Raw genomic sequence first — 20,435 nt, 5'->3', positions numbered from 1 at the left:
CACACCACTATACCCAGCTAATTTATTTTTATTTTTTAGAGACAAGGTCTTGCCATGTTGCCCAGGCTGGTCTTGAACTCCTAGGCTCAAGTGATCCTCCCGCCTTGGCCTTCCAAAGCCCTGGGATTATAGGTATGAGCCACCTTGCCTTGCCCCCTTTTGTTCTCCTTGAATAGTAAATTTTTTTTTGTTTGTTTGTTTTTGAGACGGAGTCTCGCTCTGTCGCCCAGGCTGGAGTGCAGTGGCACGATCTCGGCTCACTGCAAGCTCTGCCTCCCGGGTTCACACCATTCTTCTGCCTCAGCCTCCCGAGTAGCTGGGACTACAGGTGCCCGCCACCACGCCTGGCTAATTTTTTTTTGTATTTTTAGTAGAGACGGCGTTTCACCGTGTTAGCCAGGATGGTCTCGAGCTCCTAACCTCGTGATTCTCCCGCCTCAGCCTCCCAAAGCGCTGGGATTACAGGCGTGAGCCACCGCACCCGGCCTTGAATAGTAAATTTTTAGTTGACCTGCTAAGCTGAGGTCCTTTTAGGGGAATTCAGTCTCAGAATTATAAAAACAAAAGGAAAAGTCCAGGCCTGACCCCAGGCTAGGTGGTAATGTCAGGCTAGAAGGGCCATGTCCTGAAGGGGGTGACAAATAATAGGCACATGCAGCTGTCACCTGGTGATGTGGGCTCTGGATGTTTAGGAGCAAACACTGAGTTGCATCTGCCCACATGTGCAGCCCCTTTCTCTGGACATGCTGAACATGCTGTCCTTGATGGTCTCTCCTTTACTATGCTGTGATTAACTGATTTGTACTTCAAATAGGAAAGCTTTTCTCTGTTAAAGGCTATTTTTCACAGAAAAAAGAAGTCTAAGACTTCAGATTTAAATCCTGGATACTTCAGTAGTATTTTGGAAAAAGGAATAAAAAATGTTCTACTCATTTGTAATTTTGAATTAAATATTTACCATTATTTTCGCAGAGGAAATAGACTTTCTTTTCTTACAGGTGAGCAGTACCATAGCTTTTAATAGTAAGGAGTGTGTTAGTTCCCTAAGGCTGCCATAATAAATGACCACAAACTGGCTTCAAACAACAGAATTCATTCTCTCACAGGTATCGCAGGGCCATGTTCCCTCTACAAACTTTAAGGAAGAATCCTTCCTAAACCTCTGCTACTTTCTGGCAGTCATTGGCAATCCTTGGTTTTCCTTGGCTTGTAGATGCGTTACTGCAGGCTCTGTCTCCATGGTTGCATGGTCTTCTTCCTTCTGTCTCTGTGTCCAAATTTCCTTTCATATAAGGATAGTAATCATTAGATGAGGGCCCACCCTAATCCAGTATGACTTCATTTTATCTTGGTTACATCTTCAAAGACTCTATTTCTTTGAGTTAGGACACCAGTAAATCTTTTTGGGGGGACAAACTCAACCCATACCAGGGGTCCTCTTTCAAATAGAAACACCTCCATCCTAGAGTGGCCTAGACCCTTCTGAAGGATTTCTTCCATAAGGAGGAGAGTTGTCCTTTTTTTTAGATGGGAAAAGTTTTTATATAGGGAGTTACAGTTTCAAAAAGTTGGTAGAACAACATAACCTAAAAACCGTCCTGCTGAAAACATCCAGAAATGAGGGTAAATATATATCGACAATTACTTTAAATGTGTAGTTAATCTTGAAAGAAAGAAATCCTAAGATGCTAGAAATGAAAGGGGGGCAGAATATTAAGGTAGTAAGTGTGTGAGCGGACAGTGAGGCTCCTGGCATTCAGTCACCATAAAATTGGAGCTCGGTTTGGGCTTACATAGGATGGAGTGTCAGAACAAGACCCTTGTGGCTGCGTGCAGTGGTTCACGCCTGTAATCCCAGCACTTTGGGAGGTTGAGGCAGGCAGATTGCTTGAGCCCAGTGGTTCGAGACCAGCCTGGGCAACATAGAAAGACCCCCATCTCTACAAAAACACGAAAATTAGCCAGGTGTGGTGGCACACGCCTGTAGTCCCAGCTACTCGGGAGGCTGAGGTGGGAGGATGGCTTGAGCCTGGGAGGTTGAGGCTGCAGTGAGCTGAGATTGTGCCATTGCACTCTAGCATGGATGACAGAGTGAGACCCTGTGTCAAAACAAAACAAAACAAAACAAAACACTCTTGCATAAAGGAAAGTTCTTATCAGGCCACAACCTAATGGAATGGTGATAGGTGAGGGAAATAGTTTTCCCATTGATACAGGGTAACTCACGTCTACTTGGCTTTGTGTGGGAAGGAAAAATAAATTTCACCTAAGAAATTGAAATGTTGTTCTTGCGCCTTGTAAAAGGTTGAAGTTGGAGTGTATACTCCCCAAAGTCTAGGAATTCCTAAGCCAAGGTTGAAACATCAGTATTGGTCCCAGAGTGATGACACTGCTATGGTAGCCAGCCAGAGCAAATGCAGAACCACGCTGGAAGAAGTGTGCCACAACTTGGGCTTCAGGGAATTCTTACAAAAAAAAGTCCCATAGGGATGAGTTCTCAGCAAAAAATGACAAAACACAAGAGGAGACATTCCACAGTGAGTGGGAGTCAGTAGACACACAGATAGGTGACCTAGAACCCCTGTACCCTGAACTTGAAATGATTGCATGACAGCCCAAAAGGGAGTAGAAAAAGAAGAAAAGCCCTGTATTTATTTTATGAGACCAAAATAACGTAAATACCACAATCAGATGAAGACAGTATAAGAAAGGAAAATTATAGGCCAGTCTTATTTGCATAGACACAAAAGTCCCAATTAAAATGTTAGCAAACTAAATCCAGCAGTTGTATGTTTATGAATATGTAGGAACTTAGATCCAACAAGGGCTTATTTTAGGATGCCAGGATCATTTAACATTAGGAAATCTGTTGATGTAGATTAAAGAAGAAAAACGTTTTCTCAATAGATGTGGAGAAATCTGAGGCTAATTCCCCCATTAGAATATGCATCCCTCATGCATGAATAAATAAGAGTGATCACAGGCTGTCATTGATTAAGACTACTAGACATTTTAAAGGAAGTGGAAGAAAGACAGTCTCAGGAATAGGTCAAACTGAAGAGACAATATACCTGCAGCAAACAGCTACAGGACTGTTTAAAGCCAAGCAAGTGCAGAATTGAGGTAAGGTTGTGTCTGGGTGTGGGATGGGAATACATGGGGCTGTTTCCAGGTAATACAGATATTGCCCTTTTGTTTCAGTTTTTCTTCTTTCGGGGACGTGGCCTGCATGGCTATCTGCTCCTGCCAGTGTCCAGCAGCCATGGCCTTCTGCTTCCTGGAGACCCTGTGGTGGGAATTCACAGCTTCCTATGACACTACCTGCATTGGCCTAGCCTCCAGGCCATACGCTTTTCTTGAGTTTGGTTTGTAACCCTCTTTCATATTTATTGTTCTCTTCCATGGTGTTATATGTGTAGAATTTACAGTTTAGGTTTGGCTTTGACCATCAAGGAAAACCACTGGAGATGCAAAAACATGTCATTGAAGAACAGACTTGTACCATGAGATTTCATAGCAATTGAAGTGTCCCGGAAAGCGTCAAGGTTTAACACTCTGGCTTTTCATCTCCACAGAGCCTGGGGGCAGGGTGGAGGAAGGGTGAAATGTGTAGGTTATAACCCACAGCTCTCTGAAGCTGGGGTCAGCAAACGATGGCCCATAGGCCAGCCGCCTGTTTTATAAATAAAGCAGAACGTGGCTATGCTTATTCTTTTACATGTTGTCTGTGGCTGCTTTTGCCCCACGACAGCGGAGTTGAGTTGTGACAGAGACCATGTAGCCACCAACCTAAAATATTTACTAACTGGCATTGTAAGAAACTTTTGTTGACCCCTGCCCCAGAGCATTACTGCTGAAAGGGTGTTTACCATCAGGAGGTAAGCACAGAAAGTGAGAACTGGTGTTTAGAAATTCTTACAGTAATTTGACATTCCTGTGATTATTTTTTATTGCTTTTTTTAAATCAAAATATCAGTCTGCGGTGGTTTGGAAGTAAGAAAAAAACAGTTCCTTGACCCAGAAGTTTGCTCTGGAAAATGATACTTCTTTTCTAGGCTCTGCCAGAAAGGCCTTGTTGAGGCTTAGAGACTTTGGAACACAGCATAATAATCAGTGTGTGCCCTATTTTGGTCAGGTGTGGGTCATTTTGAGCTCTTGGGAGAAGAGGAATGGAGATGGGAGTTGGGGGACAGTCTGTGCTCTCCGTGTAAACAGCTGCTGACTCTGTGATGTTCTTAAACAAAGGTTTGGCAGCATTTGTTATAAATGGTCAGGGGGCAGAACCAGCACCTGGAAGTGTTGCCACTTAGGCTTTCTGGCTACTCCTGCCATAGCCCTCACATTCCTTCATGTGTTCTACTGGCTAGCCCATCGGGAATGGGGCTAGCACCCTCTTTTGGTGTCACCCTGGTAGGCAGGCTCCAGCCTGGTAGAGTTCTGCCCCTGAGTCTCCCTGTGAGGTCTTAGTCAAGCTTGTGCTCTGGGCCACACTTCTTTCTCTGAGGAGGGCTGCTAGTCTAAAACAGACCACAGCTGCATCATCCCTGGGCTGTGAGTTGATTTGGAGCTCGGTAGACCTGTGTTCTTCTCTCCCCTTATCTCTGCATGTGCCTTCCTTCTAAAGCCATTTGCTTGATCTGATGGGAGCCCCTTTTCCAGCATCATGTTTGCTCATTGTTGAGTGGGAGTAGAATGAGTCAAAGTACACTGAGAGTAGAATTATACATGATTTTGCTTTGCCAGTATGTATGAAACTTCACTTCAAGAACTGTTCAGATGTGATAATGGATTTATACTAACATAAATTTAAGAATTAAGATGAATACTTTTCAAATATATAATCCTAGTTTCCACAACATATTCATTTGTATTTTTTTTCAAACAAGCCCTTTTTTTTGAGTTAATCAGGTCAGGAATAACTGTCTCCATTTTTCAAGCTTAGAAATATTCTGTAAATTGCCTAGGGTTGTACCGTACTATCAGAAGTGGTAAGGGGCTAAGACGCGTGCCCCTTTCCCCCGACTCTCTCATCACTGAGGTTCTGTGATGCATTATTGCCTTTTTAGTCAATCACATTTTAATTATCCTGCTCTGAAGTGATTGATCAGACCGTGTTCATATTAGCAATCATTTGGCCTTTGTGTTTAACTTGACGCTTTTCAGAATCTGGCTGATTTATTAGCTCTTAGAAATGTGAACTTCAGCTGGGTGCAATGGTTCACGCCTATTATCCCAGCACTCTGGGAGGCTGAGGCAGGAGAATCCCTTGAGCTCAGGAGTTTGAGACCAGCCTGGGCAATACAGTGAGACCTTGTCTCTACAGAAAAACAATTTAAAAATGAAAAAAATTAGCCAGGTGTGGTGGCACACATCTGTGGTCTCAGCTACTTGGGAGGCTTAGGTGGGAGAATCACTTGAGCCTGGGAGGTCAAGGCTGCAGTGAGTTGTGATCGCACCGCTGCACTGCACTCCAGAGTGGGCGACAGTGAGACCCTATCTTCAAAAAAAGAAACGTGAACTTCATTTTGTACATATTGTCTTATAATATCCATTCTGATGAAAATGCTTAACTTGTGTTGCTCTCTTTTTGCAGACAGCATCATTCAGAAAGTGAAGTGGCATTTTAACTATGTAAGTTCCTCTCAGATGGAGTGCAGCTTGGAAAAAATTCAGGAGGAGCTCAAGTTGCAGCCTCCAGCGGTTCTCACTCTGGAGGACACAGATGTGGCAAATGGGGTGATGAATGGTCACACACCGATGCACTTGGAGCCTGGTAAGTGGCTTGTTGTTCCCTGATGTTGATGAAGTGATATTATGTATTTCAAATGGACGTTGATTTTTTTTTTCACTAGAAAGCTATTTTTTGGGGAGAGGGAGTAGTATAAAATATGCTGAGAAAAATATGGGCCCATCCTGTTTCTTGGTGGCTGTTATAAAAACTTTGACTACAGGCCAGGCGTGGAGGCTCATGCCTGTAATCTCAGCACTTTGGGAGGCCAAGTCAGGCGGATCACTTGAGTCCAGGAGTTTGAAACCAGCCTGGGCAACATGGCAAAACCCCATCTCTATCAAAAATACAAAAAATTAGCCAGAGGTGGTGGCTCGTGCCTGTAGTCTCAGCTACTGCAGAGACTGAAGTAGGGGAATCACCTGAGCCCGGGAAGTCGAGGCTGCAGCGAGCCATGATTGTGAGCCACTGCACTCTAGCCTGGGTGACAGAATGAGACCCTGTCTCAAAAAAGAAAAAAATTGACTATTATGACAGTGGATTGGTTTGAGGGGAAGCTATTGTGATGAAATTCAGGAGCTGAAGAGTGACTTGGCAGGTTATTTTTGTTTTTCTTTTCCTTCTTCTTCTTCTTTTTTTTTTTTTCAAATAGAGACAAGGTTTCACCATGTTACAGCCCAGGCTGGTCTCGAACTCCTGGGCTCAAGCCATCATCCTCCTGCCTCGGCCTTTCAGAGTGCTGGGATTACAGGTGTGAGCTACCACGCTTAGCTGGCAGGTTATTTTCTTAATTAGGGTGAAGTCTACAAGTTTATTATTTTTAAATTTTATGTTTTTATTTATTTATTTATTTAAGTCCAAGTTGTTCTGACAGAACTACAAGTTTAAATGTTATAAAGAAGATTCATTCTCTTTTTCTGTAAGTTACTTATTGAACTGTATAGATTGGTATTATATATATTATATATAAAATATATATAATATATATAAAACAATTATTTATATATATATATATAGAGAGAGAGAGAATCCTTATCATCTTATTTACTGAAATGTTGTAGATCTGAAACCCCTACTCTTCTTGTTGGAGGGAGGACAATGGGGATGAGAGCGTTGGACAGGGGGCTGGAGCCAGGGCTTCTAACGTTCTCACTGTCTGGCTGTCTCTGAGACCTGGGATCTCCCTGTATCCCTGTGGATTTCAGAGACCTCATGTGAAGGAAGAGGTCTTAATGAACGTGATCACAGTGTGCTGACATTCCATGCCTTTGTCATTAATGTCATTAGCCACTCAATGCTTATCACATAACAAAGTATGATTTTTTGCATTCCTGTTTATAGTTACATACAATTAAACTAATATTTAATTAAATTGGATATTTACATTCGAAGAATTCTACAATGGCATAAGAGCTGAATCCTTTGCTAAAAGAACTGTCTACACTATAATAGTCTTAATTACTTTGTTTTTAACTGTTTTATGCTAAACTCATTTCTTGAATTTTAAAAGTGATGTATTATATTCATGGTTTTGACTTAACTTTGTGTTTTAGTTTAATGTGTTTCAACCAATACTTGGATTGGCTCTCATTCCAGTCAATAAGTGTTTCTAGTTTATGTTGAGAATAAACTTAATTTTTGTAAAAGGAAGACTGGGTAATTGATCTCCAAGATTTTCCCTTACCATATATGAATGCAGGCATATCTTTGTAATGTATGTTTTGTTTTTTAAACACTTAGACAAGAGGAGCAAATCCAGAAAGTGTCACCTTGCCCGTCTTTCTAGGACATTTTACTGTGATTTGATTTACCCTATTGTCCTGAGGCTAGAATCTTTACAGGTAGCATATTCTGTTCTAACAGTAACTTTTAATTGCTCAGTGGAAACTCTAACACACTAACAATAGGCATAAGTTGGATTGTGGCGAGGTATTTGTGTGTGTGTGAAATATAAGGGTAAGAAAGGAGTATAGCGAGAGAATGGGAGGGACACCATTTAATTGTGTGAACCAAAATCAATTTCAGTGGTTATCTTTACAGAGAAAATGAGCATTTGTTCTAATTATAGTTCTAGAAACAGCTTGTAACCTGAATAATCAATGTTTCCCTCTTTCCAATTATTTTAGAATTTTAAAAATTGCATTTGCTGTGAATTGCTCTAGAAGTGCACGTGACATCGTATATTGTTATTGTCAGAGAAAGAGGACAAGTTGAATGTTGAGGCATATAATAGAAATGCTTTAAACATTTGACAACCAATTACAAATAAAGCCTTGGTCCTCTCTGGTAGTATAAGAAACTGTTTTATTTACTTACTTATTTAATTTTTTTTTGAGACAGGGTCTTGCTGTGTCACCCAGGCTAAAGTACCATGGTGCAATCTTGGCTTACTGCAACCTCCACCTCCAGGGCTCAAGCTATCCTCCCACCTTAGCTTCCTGAGTAGCTGGGACTGCAGGCACATACCACCACACCTGGCTAATTTTTGTATTTTTTTTTTAATAGAGATGGGGTTTCACCATGTTGCCCAGGCTGGTCTTGAACTCCTGAGTTCAAGTGATCCTCTCACCTTAGCCTCCCAAAGTGCTGGGATTACAGGCATGAGCTACTGTGCCTGAACTTTTTTTTTTTTTTTTTTTTTGAGACAAGGTCGCTATGTTGCCTAGGCTTGAGTGCAGGGGCGCAATCATGGCTCACTGCAGCCTCAACCTCCCAGGCTCAGGTGATCCTCCCACCTCAGCCTCCCAGGTAGCTGGGACTACAGGTATGCGTCACCATGCCTGGATAATTTTTTGTATTTTTTTTTTTTGTAGAGACAGGGTCTCACTATGTTGCCCAGGCTGGTTTTGAACTCCTGGGCTGACATGATCTGCTGGCTGCCTCAGCCTCCCAGAGTGCTGGCATTACAGGTGTGTGCCAAAAATTGTTTTAGAATTTTTCAGCCTGATCCCTATTGACATTTTTGCATCAGATAATTCTTTATTTTGGAGGCTGTCCTGTGCATTCATTGTAGGATGTTTAGAAGCATTCCTGGCCTCTATCCACTAGATGCCAGTAGCAGCCTGTCTCTAGTTGTGACAACCAGAAATGACTCCAGACATTGCCAAATATCCACTGGGGGGCAGATTGCCCCTGATTGAGAACCACTGCTTTAGATAGAAAGGAAATTAAGCACTTGAAAAACCTGTGTTTGCCTGGAAAAGAGCCTTTTTCTGGAAGAAACTTTACTCAAATACCCACATCCATTCTGTCCATCATTTCTTGGCTTTTTTCCCTCTAACTTCTGCTGCTTTTACAATTAATATGTTTGTAATTCTATGTTTAACATAGTGAACCTATCATTAGTGTAGGTCTAGTTAATGTCTTCGTTTATTTTTCTTTCATATAGAAATTACTTACACTAGACACTTGTTTTTTTCCATTGTGAAGCTCCTAATTTCCGAATGGAACCAGTGACAGCCCTGGGTATCCTCTCCCTCATTCTCAACATCATGTGTGCTGCCCTGAATCTCATTCGAGGAGTTCACCTTGCAGAACATTCTTTACAGGTAACCTTTTTTTTTTTTTTAAAAACAGTTTAAATTGAAGGACATATGGTAGAAGAAAGTGATAGGGATACATTTTATCTATAAAACTGAGGTTTTATAATTTTTCAAAACTAATATGAATTTTATTATAAATTTTATTCTTTGTAGTAAGTGCATGAATATGAAGGTTGCTCTTTTATGTCTATTGTCCTAAGAGGCAGGAGGGGCCTGCCAAGATATTGCTAAGAAATGGAGAATTTGCTACAAGGACATTAGACCACCCTGTGGCTCTTGGGACCCCAGGAGTCACTCCAGGGACTGGATTATTTACCCAGGACAAAAGTTTCATTCTCTGATTTTAAGGTTCAGGCTCTTTTTCTCCTGAGAAAAGGTTGTCCCATAATCTGATTTGTATAATGCAGATGCCACCTTCCTTGTGTCTTTGTCGAAGAATTATATGTCACTAGGAAGTTCCTTCACTGGTCTGCTCATTTCAAAGGAACTTACTATTTCAGTGCTTTTTAAAAACAGTCTTAAAATTTTGAAGTATTTTAAGAAGTATTTCAAGAAGGTATCGGCCGGGTGTGGTGACTCACTCCTGTAATCCCAGCACTTCTGGGAGGTTGAGGTGGGTGGATCACATGAGGTCAGGAGTTTGAGACCAGCCTGATCAACATGGTGAAACCCCATCTCTACTAAAAATACAAAATTAGCTGGGCGTGGTGGCACATGCCTGTAATCCCAGCTACTCAGGAGGCTGAGGTGGGAGAGTCGCTTGAAACTGGGAGGCAGGGGTTGCAGTGAGCCAAAATTGCGCCACTGCACTCTAGCCTGGGCGACAAAAGCAGAACTCTGTCTCAAAAAAAGAAAACAAAAACAAAAAAGAGGAGGTATAGAACCATTATTAGCATCAACAAATAGATATTACTTTTAAAGATAGTGCCACCATACTCACACCCATGCATATAGTGGGTAAAGTCTGAAGCATGACTGTTGTTGAACCTCAGGAGACTGATGTAGACTGACCTGTTTGGAGAATGGCAGCAGGCCTGTGTTATGAGTGGTAACTGCCTGTTACCACATCCTGTCTTTGATCAATGTGTGTTGTGGTTTCTACTCTTATTGTTTATGATTGCTCTTAGCCAGATACTTACCAACTGTCTGTTTGTTTGTATACATTAGAATTAGTACCTGGCCAGCAAGATGGTTAAGACATAGTCCCTGCCTTGGGGGCTCTCATGGCCCAGAACAGTGTGTGGTGGCAATCCTAAGGAGGCGGCAGTGCCTGGAGATGGGAGGAATTAGAGAAAGCTAGGTCTTAACAGATGCTTAGGTTTCTGAGAGGTGGAGGGATTGGCGGCCCATTCCAGGTTGCAGACTTAGCACAATCACATGGGGACAGGAGGCACATGCTGTGACCAAGCTGTTGAAAACGATTGTATGCTAACCCTGATCTGGTGCACAAACAGGAACTTGTGTCTCACCCAGCCAGGGATTTTGTACTGTCAACCATACCAGACAGAAGGCAGAGTAAAGTGCTTTATGTCACAGTGTTTCCTTTCATCTAAATATCCCTTTCCTTGTGTTCCTTGTATTTGTTTTAGGTTGCCCATGAGGAAATTGGAAACATTCTGGCTTTTCTTGTTCCTTTCGTAGCCTGCATTTTCCAGGTGGGTGAAACGATATTTTGGTCAGTGGATTAAATCCATGACCTTACTTTGTTCTTCTGTTCATCTATCAGCAAGTTTCTAGATGTGATTTTTGTTCCACCAAGGTCATGGTTCACATCATGGACAATACCAAGCCCTTAGTGGAGGACCTTAGGCCCATCCTGGCCAGTCCTCTCATTTTACAGAGGAAGAACTTTGTGCTCAGAAAGGGAAAGCCCCTTGTTCCAGGCCAAGGGGCTATTGACAGCAGCAGAACAGAAACCAGCAGTTTGGATTTGACTTCCCAGAAGGGAGGGATGAGATTACATGGGGATTGGATTAGGCCTGACTAGTGAGTGGCAAGATATTGCCTTGTGCTTATTATTAGGATAGTCCAAGCACAGAAATGTCCTTCTATAAAAGTAGCATCTGTGTACATGTAGTTTTTAAAATATAGGTCTAGGCAGGCATTGTGGCTCACACCTGTAATCCCAGTACTTTTCAAGGCCAAGGTGGGAGGATCACTTTAGGCCTGGAGTTTGAGACCAACCAGGGCAACATAGCAAGACCCCATCTCTGATCTTTTTTTTTCTTTTTTTTTTTTTGAGACGGAGTCTTGCACTGTTGCCCAGGCTGGAGTGCAGTGGCACAATCTTGGCTCACTGCAAGCTCTGCCTCCCGGGTTCACGCCATTCTCCTGCCTCAGCCTCCTGAGTAGCTGGGACTGTAGGTGCCCACCACCACACCTGGCTAATTTTTTTTGTACTTTTAGTAGAGACGGGGTTTCACCATGTTAGCCAGGATGGTCTCGATCTCCTGACCTTGTGATCCACCCGCCTCGGCCGCCCAAAGTGCTGGGATTACAGGCATGAGCCACCATGCCTGACCTCCGCAAAAAATTTTTTAAAAAATATATACATATATAAGACTAGGTCAAAGAACTGCTGTTTTTTTTTTTTGTTGTTGTTGTTGTTTTAAATAGTAATACCTTCTGACTCAAACCTGTTCTTTAGGAACTGAAGCAAACATTAGAACATTAACTAGAGGGTTTTGATTAGTTATTTTCATATAAGCTGTGTACTAAGGGGTGGCATAAAGAGGCGATTTTGAGTCCCTCATAAGCAGAGTTAATTCTAGTGAAAGCGTGGCTCTAATTCTCCTTCCTTGTCCTCCATATGGAGTAGGATTTTAGCACTGTCTCTGAATACATATTTTTTCTCCCTTTTTTTAAAATTAAAATTTCTGTTCTTAGGACACTTTCCTTCTCTTCCACATACATCCTAGAATGGTTTATTCTTAAGAATTACCCAGGCCAGGTGTGGTGACTCATGCCTGTAATCCTAGCACTTTGGGAGGCCAAGATGTGTGGATCACTTGAGGCCAGGAGTTCAAGACCAGCCTAGGGAACCCCATCTCTATTATAATAAAAATACAAAAATCAGCTGATTGTGGTGGTGCATACCTGTAGTCCCAGCTACTTGGGAGGCTTAGGCATGAGAATTGCTTGAACCCTGGAGGTGGAGGTTGCGGTAAGCTGAGATCACGCCACTGTGTTCCAGCCTGGGCAACAGAGAAAGACATTGCCTAAAAAAAATGAAAAAGCATTACCTGATTATGCAAAAAGAAATTTTCAACCCATGAAAATGCACTCATTTTTTAGAAAACAAGTCTCCAAGACCTTGGACATAGCCAGTGGCAGTTTCCTAGAGCTATGTTTTAGGACTGCAGGGATTGTACAGTTCCACCTCATTCCTTCAACTGTGTTCCTGGTTGGATAGCTCACTCCCTCCCTCTGTAGATTGAACCTTTGTCAGATTGATCCATGTTCAGCGATGTCCTTTTTTTTAAAAAAAAAAAAACAAAGCATTGAACCAAAATGCCGTTTCCACCTTTTGCAGAACAAGAATGGCCCCTTTTATGTGTGATAGTCATACACAAAATACCAGTCACTCTCCCTGCTGTGAGACCTTTCCCTGACTCAGAGATGCTTTGGAAGACATGATAAGGAGGGTGCCCAAGGGAAGGGTGGTGCTCAATGTAGTCGTGGCTCAGGAGAAACCAAAATAGTAAAAGCATGGCTTTCTCTCACCAGCTTGCTTGCCTGTCCTGGCTCCCTGAAGAAAAACTTCACTGGGGGGCCAATCAGTCACGTTAGGGTCCCCTGTCTGCAGCCTGGCTGTCTGCAGCTTACGTGCAGCTCTTCTTTCTCTACTGCCAACAGCCTGGTCATTTCTGTCTATTTCTTTAACTTCTTTCAGATGTGCCATGCACTGATTCTTCCTGTGACATCTATTTCACTTTCCTTTAATCTTCCAAATCCTCACTTTCATCCAATAATTAGCAGCAGCCTAACCAGTGGGTCCACGCTTTACTGTAATGAATTCAGTTTAATCAGCTAATGTGAGGGAAATGACACTCTTCATGGAAGCTGTGGGAGGTGAATTTTGCATATGATCTAGTGGCCATTTTATCTCTGATTGGAATTCCTCTTCTGGTCTCATTTCAGTGTTATTTGTACCTGTTCTACAGTCCAGCCAGGACTATGAAGGTGGTGCTTATGCTGCTCTTTATTTGCCTGGGCAACATGTACCTGCACGGGCTGAGGAACCTCTGGCAAATCCTTTTCCACATAGGAGTGGCTTTTCTGTCTTCATATCAGATACTAACAAGGCAGCTTCAGGAGAAGCAGTCTGACTGTGGAGTATGAGGATGACACTGTGATGAATGGATTCTTTGATTTTCTTTTGAGGATCAATCTATGTTTCTCTTTCTGCTTCTCTACTTTACACTCCAGTTTCCATCCTTTTCAGCCAACTGGACTGAAAAACCAGGAATTGGGGATGTTAAACAGTTGCAGTGGAAGTCATGAGGTTGCTTGATACCCAGCCTTGGTTCTGTGCCAAGCATTAGTGCAGGATCTCCAGCCAGTTCAGCACGTTTACTTAGGACAGCTGGATCTGGGGGCTCATCCAGAAAGAGCTTTATTGGAAGAGAGAAAGGAAATATTTTGGTCTTTTAAGTTGAATGATACAGTAAACCACTTGATTCAATAACACTGGTTTTAGTAATTGAGAGTTGTCTCCAAGGAACCACTTTAAAATCCAAATCAGCTTTCAGTCTAAACATAACTTGATTAGTTTTTTTTTTTCAGAGGGTCAGTACAGGATGAATTAAAAACCTAAAAATATGGTTCATAAATGTAAGCTAGATAAATTTTGTTTACATTTTTTCGATATCTTAGGTTTGATATACCTTTGGAATATTTAATTATATTTTGGATATAAATTGGACTTCATTTAGGGTGAGGGCAAACTTAAGCTGAGAAAATGGTTAAGAAATCTGAGTTTAATTTATATGTAACCTTTTATAGTGGTGGGACTGTTTGGGTACAGAGATGTTTTATATTTATTTGCAGGGTATATCCGAATATTTTAAAAATTAATTGAATAACCACTACTTCTAGATGATAAGTTTGTCAGCATGAGCAGAAATGAGAATTTCAGGATTACTTACAATTGACCACAACCTGGAGTAGGTGAATGAACATGGATTCAGTGGCACTTTACAGATCCGCTTGGGAGGGGCTGCTGTCATCAGCCTTTTCAGTAGAGCTGAGTGCCTGTTGTTTTAATTATGATGACTACTGTACCCTGTGTACCTGTTCCCAGAGCGCCTCCAAAATTAATTACTCCTCTGCACCTTTCCCAGTCATCTTAATTAGCTTGAGGGCCTCATTTTTTATGAACAAGAGTTAAGTAGCTGTTAACTTTTTAAAGCTTGATAGAGATATAATTAACACATACTCTGGAAAGTTACTCTCTTTCACTGTCAAAAAATTGATTGATCACAGTTTTCCAAAATATGGTTCTGGATAAGATCCCTTAGGTTTCCCGAAATTTCAGCCTGGCTTGTTTTGTACCACGCAGGAGGTCATTTTGGGAGTTTGCTCTTTGGATTGTTCTTGGTAGAAGTCTGGAATCTGAATAGTTCAACCACAGTTGCATGGAACACTTTGAGTGTTCAACTGCATTATGTGGTCTTGATACATTTTTAAAAATCCTATTTTGATAGTTTTTAAAAGTGGAAAACCATTACAAGAGTTGAGTGGATAGGGAATGTAAGAATGTAGTTTTAGAAAAATTCAATTATATTTGGTTATCACTGGTATTGTATTGTTATTGAGCTACCTTGTTATCATTTTAAGAAAAATAAGTTTATATACTGGGAACTATGTTGGGAAAATGTTGCCATAGTAACTTTATTTTTTATAATAGAATTTTCTATTTTTGACCAAACATAAAATATCTGGATATGGGCCAGGCATGATGGCTCATGCCTGTATTCCCAGCACTTTGGAAGGCCAAAGCAGGAGAATCAGTTGAGGCCAGTAGTTTGAGACCAGCCTGGACAACATAGTAAGATTCATGTCTACAAAAAAAAAAAAATTAGCCGGATGTGATGGCACATGCCTGTAATCCCAGCACTTTGGGAGTCTGAGGCAGGAGGATCCCTTGAGTCCAGGAGTTTGAGGCTTCCATGAGCTATAATCACACCACTGCACCCCAGCCTGCGTGACAGAATGAAACCCTGTCTCTAAAAAGTCTGAATATGAAAATTATATGGGCAACATACTCAGACATAAACTCCAAAGTTGTCTCTACACTGATTTCACATCTGCATAATTTTCTGCATACCCAGCAGGTGAATTTTCAGTTTTTCTGGGAGACAATTTTGAAGAGATGGTGAAATAGAATGGGAAGTTAAGGAGGGGAGGTAAAATGTTTTAAATGAGAAGAACAAAAAAGCTTTAAAAGTCAATAACACTTCGGGAAGCTGAGGTGGGCAGATCACGAGGTCAAGAGATCGAGACCATCCTGGCTAACATGGTGAAACCCCATCTCTACTAAAAATACAAAAATTAGCTGGGCACGGTTGCTTGTGCCTGTAGCCCCAGCTACTCAGGAGGCTGAGGCAGGAGAATCTCTTGAACCCGGGAGGTGGAGGTTGCAGTGAGCCGAGGTCGAGCCACTGCACTCCAGCCTGGTGACAAAGCAAGACTCCGTCTCAAAAAAAAAAAAAAAAAAAAAGTCGGTAAGAACGGCTTAAAAATGGACTGTTTTCTTTTCCTGTGTGGCATTGGGTTGCCATGTAGACCTGTACCCCAGGTGCTTTGGGCATCTGAGCCTATGATCCATATTCAGCAGGCAGTAAAGAAACGGTCCTTGAAGATGAGTCGTTCCTGGTAATGCTTCCTGACCACCGAGGCACTACCAGAGATGTTATCCACACCAGGTCGAATGTGTGGATATCAGTTAACATCTACATGGGGTGAGATTGACTTTTGCAAACAAAAGGGAAAAGATGCACTAGAAAAACAGTACAAGTAATGACCACAAAAACATTGTTTGACTGAAATCCAGCTAGCTAAAAGAATCCTCAGCTCACTGAAGGAAGAGACTGAAAATAGGAAAGAAGTTCTGGTGATTTCATCTGAGAGAAATCCCCAGGCTTAGGTTTGACTTGGTTCAGGGTTGGAGGTTTATAGCCTCTTGTGTGATCCTTGATACCAGCCAACTGGTTCCAAATCCCAGGAGTTATCCTCACTCCACCATGGACTCACTGTTGTTGTAGCACTTTTGTTTTCCCAGTAGTTAAATGCTACCTGTGCAGCTGACATCACTGGACTAGATCTGGGAATAGATGAAATAATGTTGAAAACAAAACTTTAGAGGTGCCTTCTGGTATCAGATGCTGCAAGGCCTTGAGCATCAGAGTGTGTTAAGTCCCATCTACTGTATCAAGGCCAGAGTGTGGCTCCGTGCTCTTAGGAAGGGTTTCCCAACCACGGGGCCAGAGCCCAAAAGGTTTCCCCTTCCCTAATATGCTAATGAACGAAACATGTAAATCTGTTTTCCCCTGTTAGGCTAGTCTTACTGTGATGAGGACTGTACCTGGCTTTCCTTTTCCTGGGTGGAGACAGCTGGGGCATATTCGGGTGGCATTCCCTCTCAGTACCAGAGGCCCCACTGCCTGCAGCTGGAGGCATGTGACCATAAGCTCCTGCTTTTGCTTTTTGGGCTTGCATCCCTCTTTTCTGTGAACTCTGGAGAATGCTGGAATTAAAACATTTAAGCATTTTGATTAAATGAGCTTGTTCTAGGTGCTCTTGTTCTCCAACTCTCCTGCCTCTTTCTACCTCTGCCCTATACACTCCAGCTCTGGAGACAGAGGCTGAAACTGGAGTCTCTGGAGGGATGAGAAAACCATCTTTAATTGTAACAAATGGGGTGGGTAGACGAGCTTCAGAGTGGGAGCAGATTGCATTGAGGTTCAACTCTCCCACCCATGCCTGGGAGTCAAGTCTTGGAGAGGAGTAACACTCTTGGTGGTCAGCACAGCTCAGAGTCAAAGACAACAGCCAGCAGGCCAGCAGCAAGGCTGACTGTGTGAGGCACAGGAAGCAGGGCATAGGTAGGGAGCAGAGCTGGGGGTTCTCTCTCTGCTGGAAGATAGCAGCTGCCCCTTGGCATATGGGGGTTGCACACTGCACCTTGTAGCCAGGGCTGCTATTTGCTGTTCTGTGAAGGAGTTGGCCACTCATTGTAACATGCAGGACAGTGGCCTTCTGAGAACCTGCTGCTTGCTTGCACAGTGCAGCACAAGTGAGGACAGGCAGGGGTGGGAGCATTTATGGTGATCAGATGTGCCTGGCAAGCCCCTGTTCAGACATTGCTCACATTCCAAATGTTTTCGTGTAGAATATTGCACAGGTCTGGGGACGCTCTACCTGTGCCCTGTGAGTGTTAATAATGGTGGAGAAAGAGTGTAGCTGTGCCTTTGAGAGATAAGGTGAGGGAAAGAGTGCACCAGTCAGCTGACCGTCAGCTGGCTAGGCTCTTCACTGAGTCCTATGTCGCAGTGCACAAATCACTGCCCATCAGGCCTCAGTTTCCTCATCTGGTAAATGGTGATAACATCAATCTGCCCCCCCCCCCCCCCCACCAGGGTGCTGTTATGAGGGTCAAAAGTGGTAGTGGAGGATAATACTGGGTGAATCCATTGTGTGTGGGAGGAGAAAGGCTTTACATTCACCTGGTACATGAAGGTTTTTCTGCTTCAGGCAGCACAGCACAGCCATTTCTTCTGGCCTTTACAAAAAGGCATTTTGTTATACTACAGTGTAAACCTCATTTTTTTCACTCCAAAAGGTAGCAGCCCCTCTTCTTCCCACCCTGGACCTGCCTTTCACTCCCTGGGCACAGAGCGCATGGTACCATTGATGTTTGGTTTATTCCAGGATCCAAGGAGCTGGTTCTGCTGGTTGGACCAAACCTCGTGAGCCAGCCACCCCTGACCCAAATGAGGAGAGCTCTGATTCTCCCATCCGGGAGCAGTGATGTCAAACTTCTGCTGCTGGGGAAATCTCATCAGCAGGGAACCTGTGGAAAAGGGCTTGTCAGTGAAATCTGGGAATGGCTGGATTCGGAAACATCTGCCCATGTGTATTGATGGCAGAGCTGTTGCCCACAAACGCCTTTTATTTAGGGTAAAATTAACAAATCCATTCTATTCCTCTGACCCATGCTTAGTACATATGACCTTTAACCCTTACATTTATATGATTCTGGGGTTGCTTCAGAAGTGTTATTTCATGAATCATTCATATGATTTGATCCCCCAGGATTCTATTTTGTTTAATGGGCTTTTCTACTAAAAGCATAAAATACTGAGGCTGATTTAGTCAGGGCAAAACCATTTACTTTACATATTCATTTTAAATACTTGCTGTTCATGTTACACAAGCTTCTTACGGTTTTCTTGTAACAGTAAATATTTTGAGTAAATAATGGGTACATTTTAACAAACTCATAGTACAACCTAAACTTGTATAAAAGTGTGTAAAAATGTATAGCCATTTATACCCTATGTATAAATAAATTAAATGAGGTGGCTTCAGAAATGGCAGAATAAATCTAAAGTGTTTATTAACATGTGTCTTTGCACTTATGTGAAAAATTCTGAGTTATGGATCCTTTGCTAGACAGTGTGATGTGGGCCTGACATAATGGGAGGGGGTTGTTGAAAGAAGTGAAAGTCAGGTCATCTTGTCCAGTGAGGCCTAGACAGGCGCAAGGGCTCAAATAGTCTTTAGTACTAACCCCCAACGAAAATAGCAGTCACAACAATGCCCTGGGGGCTGGGAGGCCTCCCCACTTTGCAGGCTCTGCCCCTGCCCTGCCATGTGCAGCAGGCACTTTCCGTGCTCTGCGTTTTGGGCTCTTGTCTACTGTGAAGGTGAAGTTTCATCTCCCAGGACCAGCCTGACCACAGAATGGCCACCAGGGGGCGCAGCTGCTGGCCACCTCCTCAGGTTACCAGCCAAGGGAAGGTGGCCTTTAGCAAAGGCTGTTCCTATAGCAGCTAATAAAATTCCCAGAAAGAAAGCAAATGCACTATCCTCTCCTGACCATCCTCTAAACACATTGGGGAATTCACTCTCCAAGAGTCTCTGCACCATCTGTCCTGAATCAGAATCTTTTGGAGGAAGGCAGTGACTTCCAAAATAAACATCTGAGTTATTGGGTGCTGGGATTTGGTAGTTGATAGTTTTCAGACACCATCTGCTTCAACCACTTTTTTGCTCAGGTTGAGAAGCTGAGGCTTGTTCTAGGGAGCCAGTGACAGTAAAGTTTGGAGCTCTGTTTCCCCTGAGGAGGAAACAAGTGGCTGTCCCCCACTTGGCAGTACCCACAAAGAATAAAAGATGCTCCTTCTATGCCAGGAGGGCTGGATGAGAAGTTCTGGCTGGTGAGTTGCCTTCTTTTTTCTTGGGGCCTACCCCTTGAAGGGGGCCAGGTAGCAGAAGTGCTACCTGACAGCTGCCAAGCATCTTTGGGCAGTGCTAGTGGAGGAGAGGCTCTAAGGAGCCCACCTGGCTCTGCTGAGTCAGCACCAAGACATTGCTGGGATCAAATGTGGTCGGCAAATTCTATGGAATACATTGAAGAACTTGAAGATTATCTTTGTGGCTTGTGGTGGAAAAGGACTTCTTAAGTCAAATGTGGACGGCAAAATCTGTGGAATATGTTGCAGAACTTGAAGATTATCTTTGTGGCTTGTGGCGGAAAAGGACTGCCTTAAGGCAAAATGATTGATGAATTTGACTATATACAAATAAGGATTTCATGGGCAAAGTTAAAAGAATGGGAGGAGATATTTATGATGCCAGAAACCACTAAGGGATTAATAACAGAAGAAATTCCTGTAAATCAGCAAGAAAGAGCAACCCCACTAGAAAATGTGCAGACAATTAACAGAAGAGAAAACCTAAAAAGCTAATAAGCATATGAAGAGATTTCAAATCATTAATACACATTCAAACAACAATAAGACATCACCTCACACCTATGAGTTTGGCAAATCTTGCAAAGCTGGATGGCACTAAGTGCAAGAGGGAGTGTGGAGATGCAGGACTTCGTGCGAGGTGGCAGTGAGTAGAGAGGCACGGCCAATCTGCAGAGCCATGCCACT

General features: G+C 42.8%; 1 protein-coding gene across 14 annotated transcripts in view; it reads left to right on the top strand.

The window, feature by feature from the left end:
* The window catches only part of SEC22C (SEC22 homolog C, vesicle trafficking protein), a 53,154-nt gene extending 34,261 nt beyond the window's left edge, over positions 1–18,893 (top strand). For 7 of the 14 annotated variants that reach the window (XM_054680594.2, XM_054680595.2, XM_063805646.1 and 4 more), the window contains 5 exons: positions 3,202–3,365; positions 5,594–5,773; positions 9,158–9,276; positions 10,860–10,925; positions 18,202–18,893. In XM_054680594.2, the coding sequence (XP_054536569.1) occupies positions 3,202–3,365; positions 5,594–5,773; positions 9,158–9,276; positions 10,860–10,925; positions 18,202–18,243 (571 nt within the window). In that variant the 3' untranslated portion in view covers positions 18,244–18,893. Of the gene's footprint in view, positions 1–3,201; positions 3,366–5,593; positions 5,774–9,157; positions 9,277–10,859; positions 10,926–13,410 lie in introns of all 14 variants that reach the window. The other 7 variants (XM_009445288.5, XM_016940836.4, XM_009445291.5 and 4 more) reach the window with 2 other exon arrangements.
* Positions 18,894–20,435: the final 1,542 nt, after the last annotated feature.

Source organism: Pan troglodytes, chromosome 2 (genome assembly GCF_028858775.2).
Source record: "Pan troglodytes isolate AG18354 chromosome 2, NHGRI_mPanTro3-v2.0_pri, whole genome shotgun sequence".
Taxonomy (NCBI): Eukaryota; Metazoa; Chordata; class Mammalia; order Primates; family Hominidae; genus Pan; species Pan troglodytes.
This window is presented reverse-complemented; position numbering and strand designations above follow the sequence as displayed.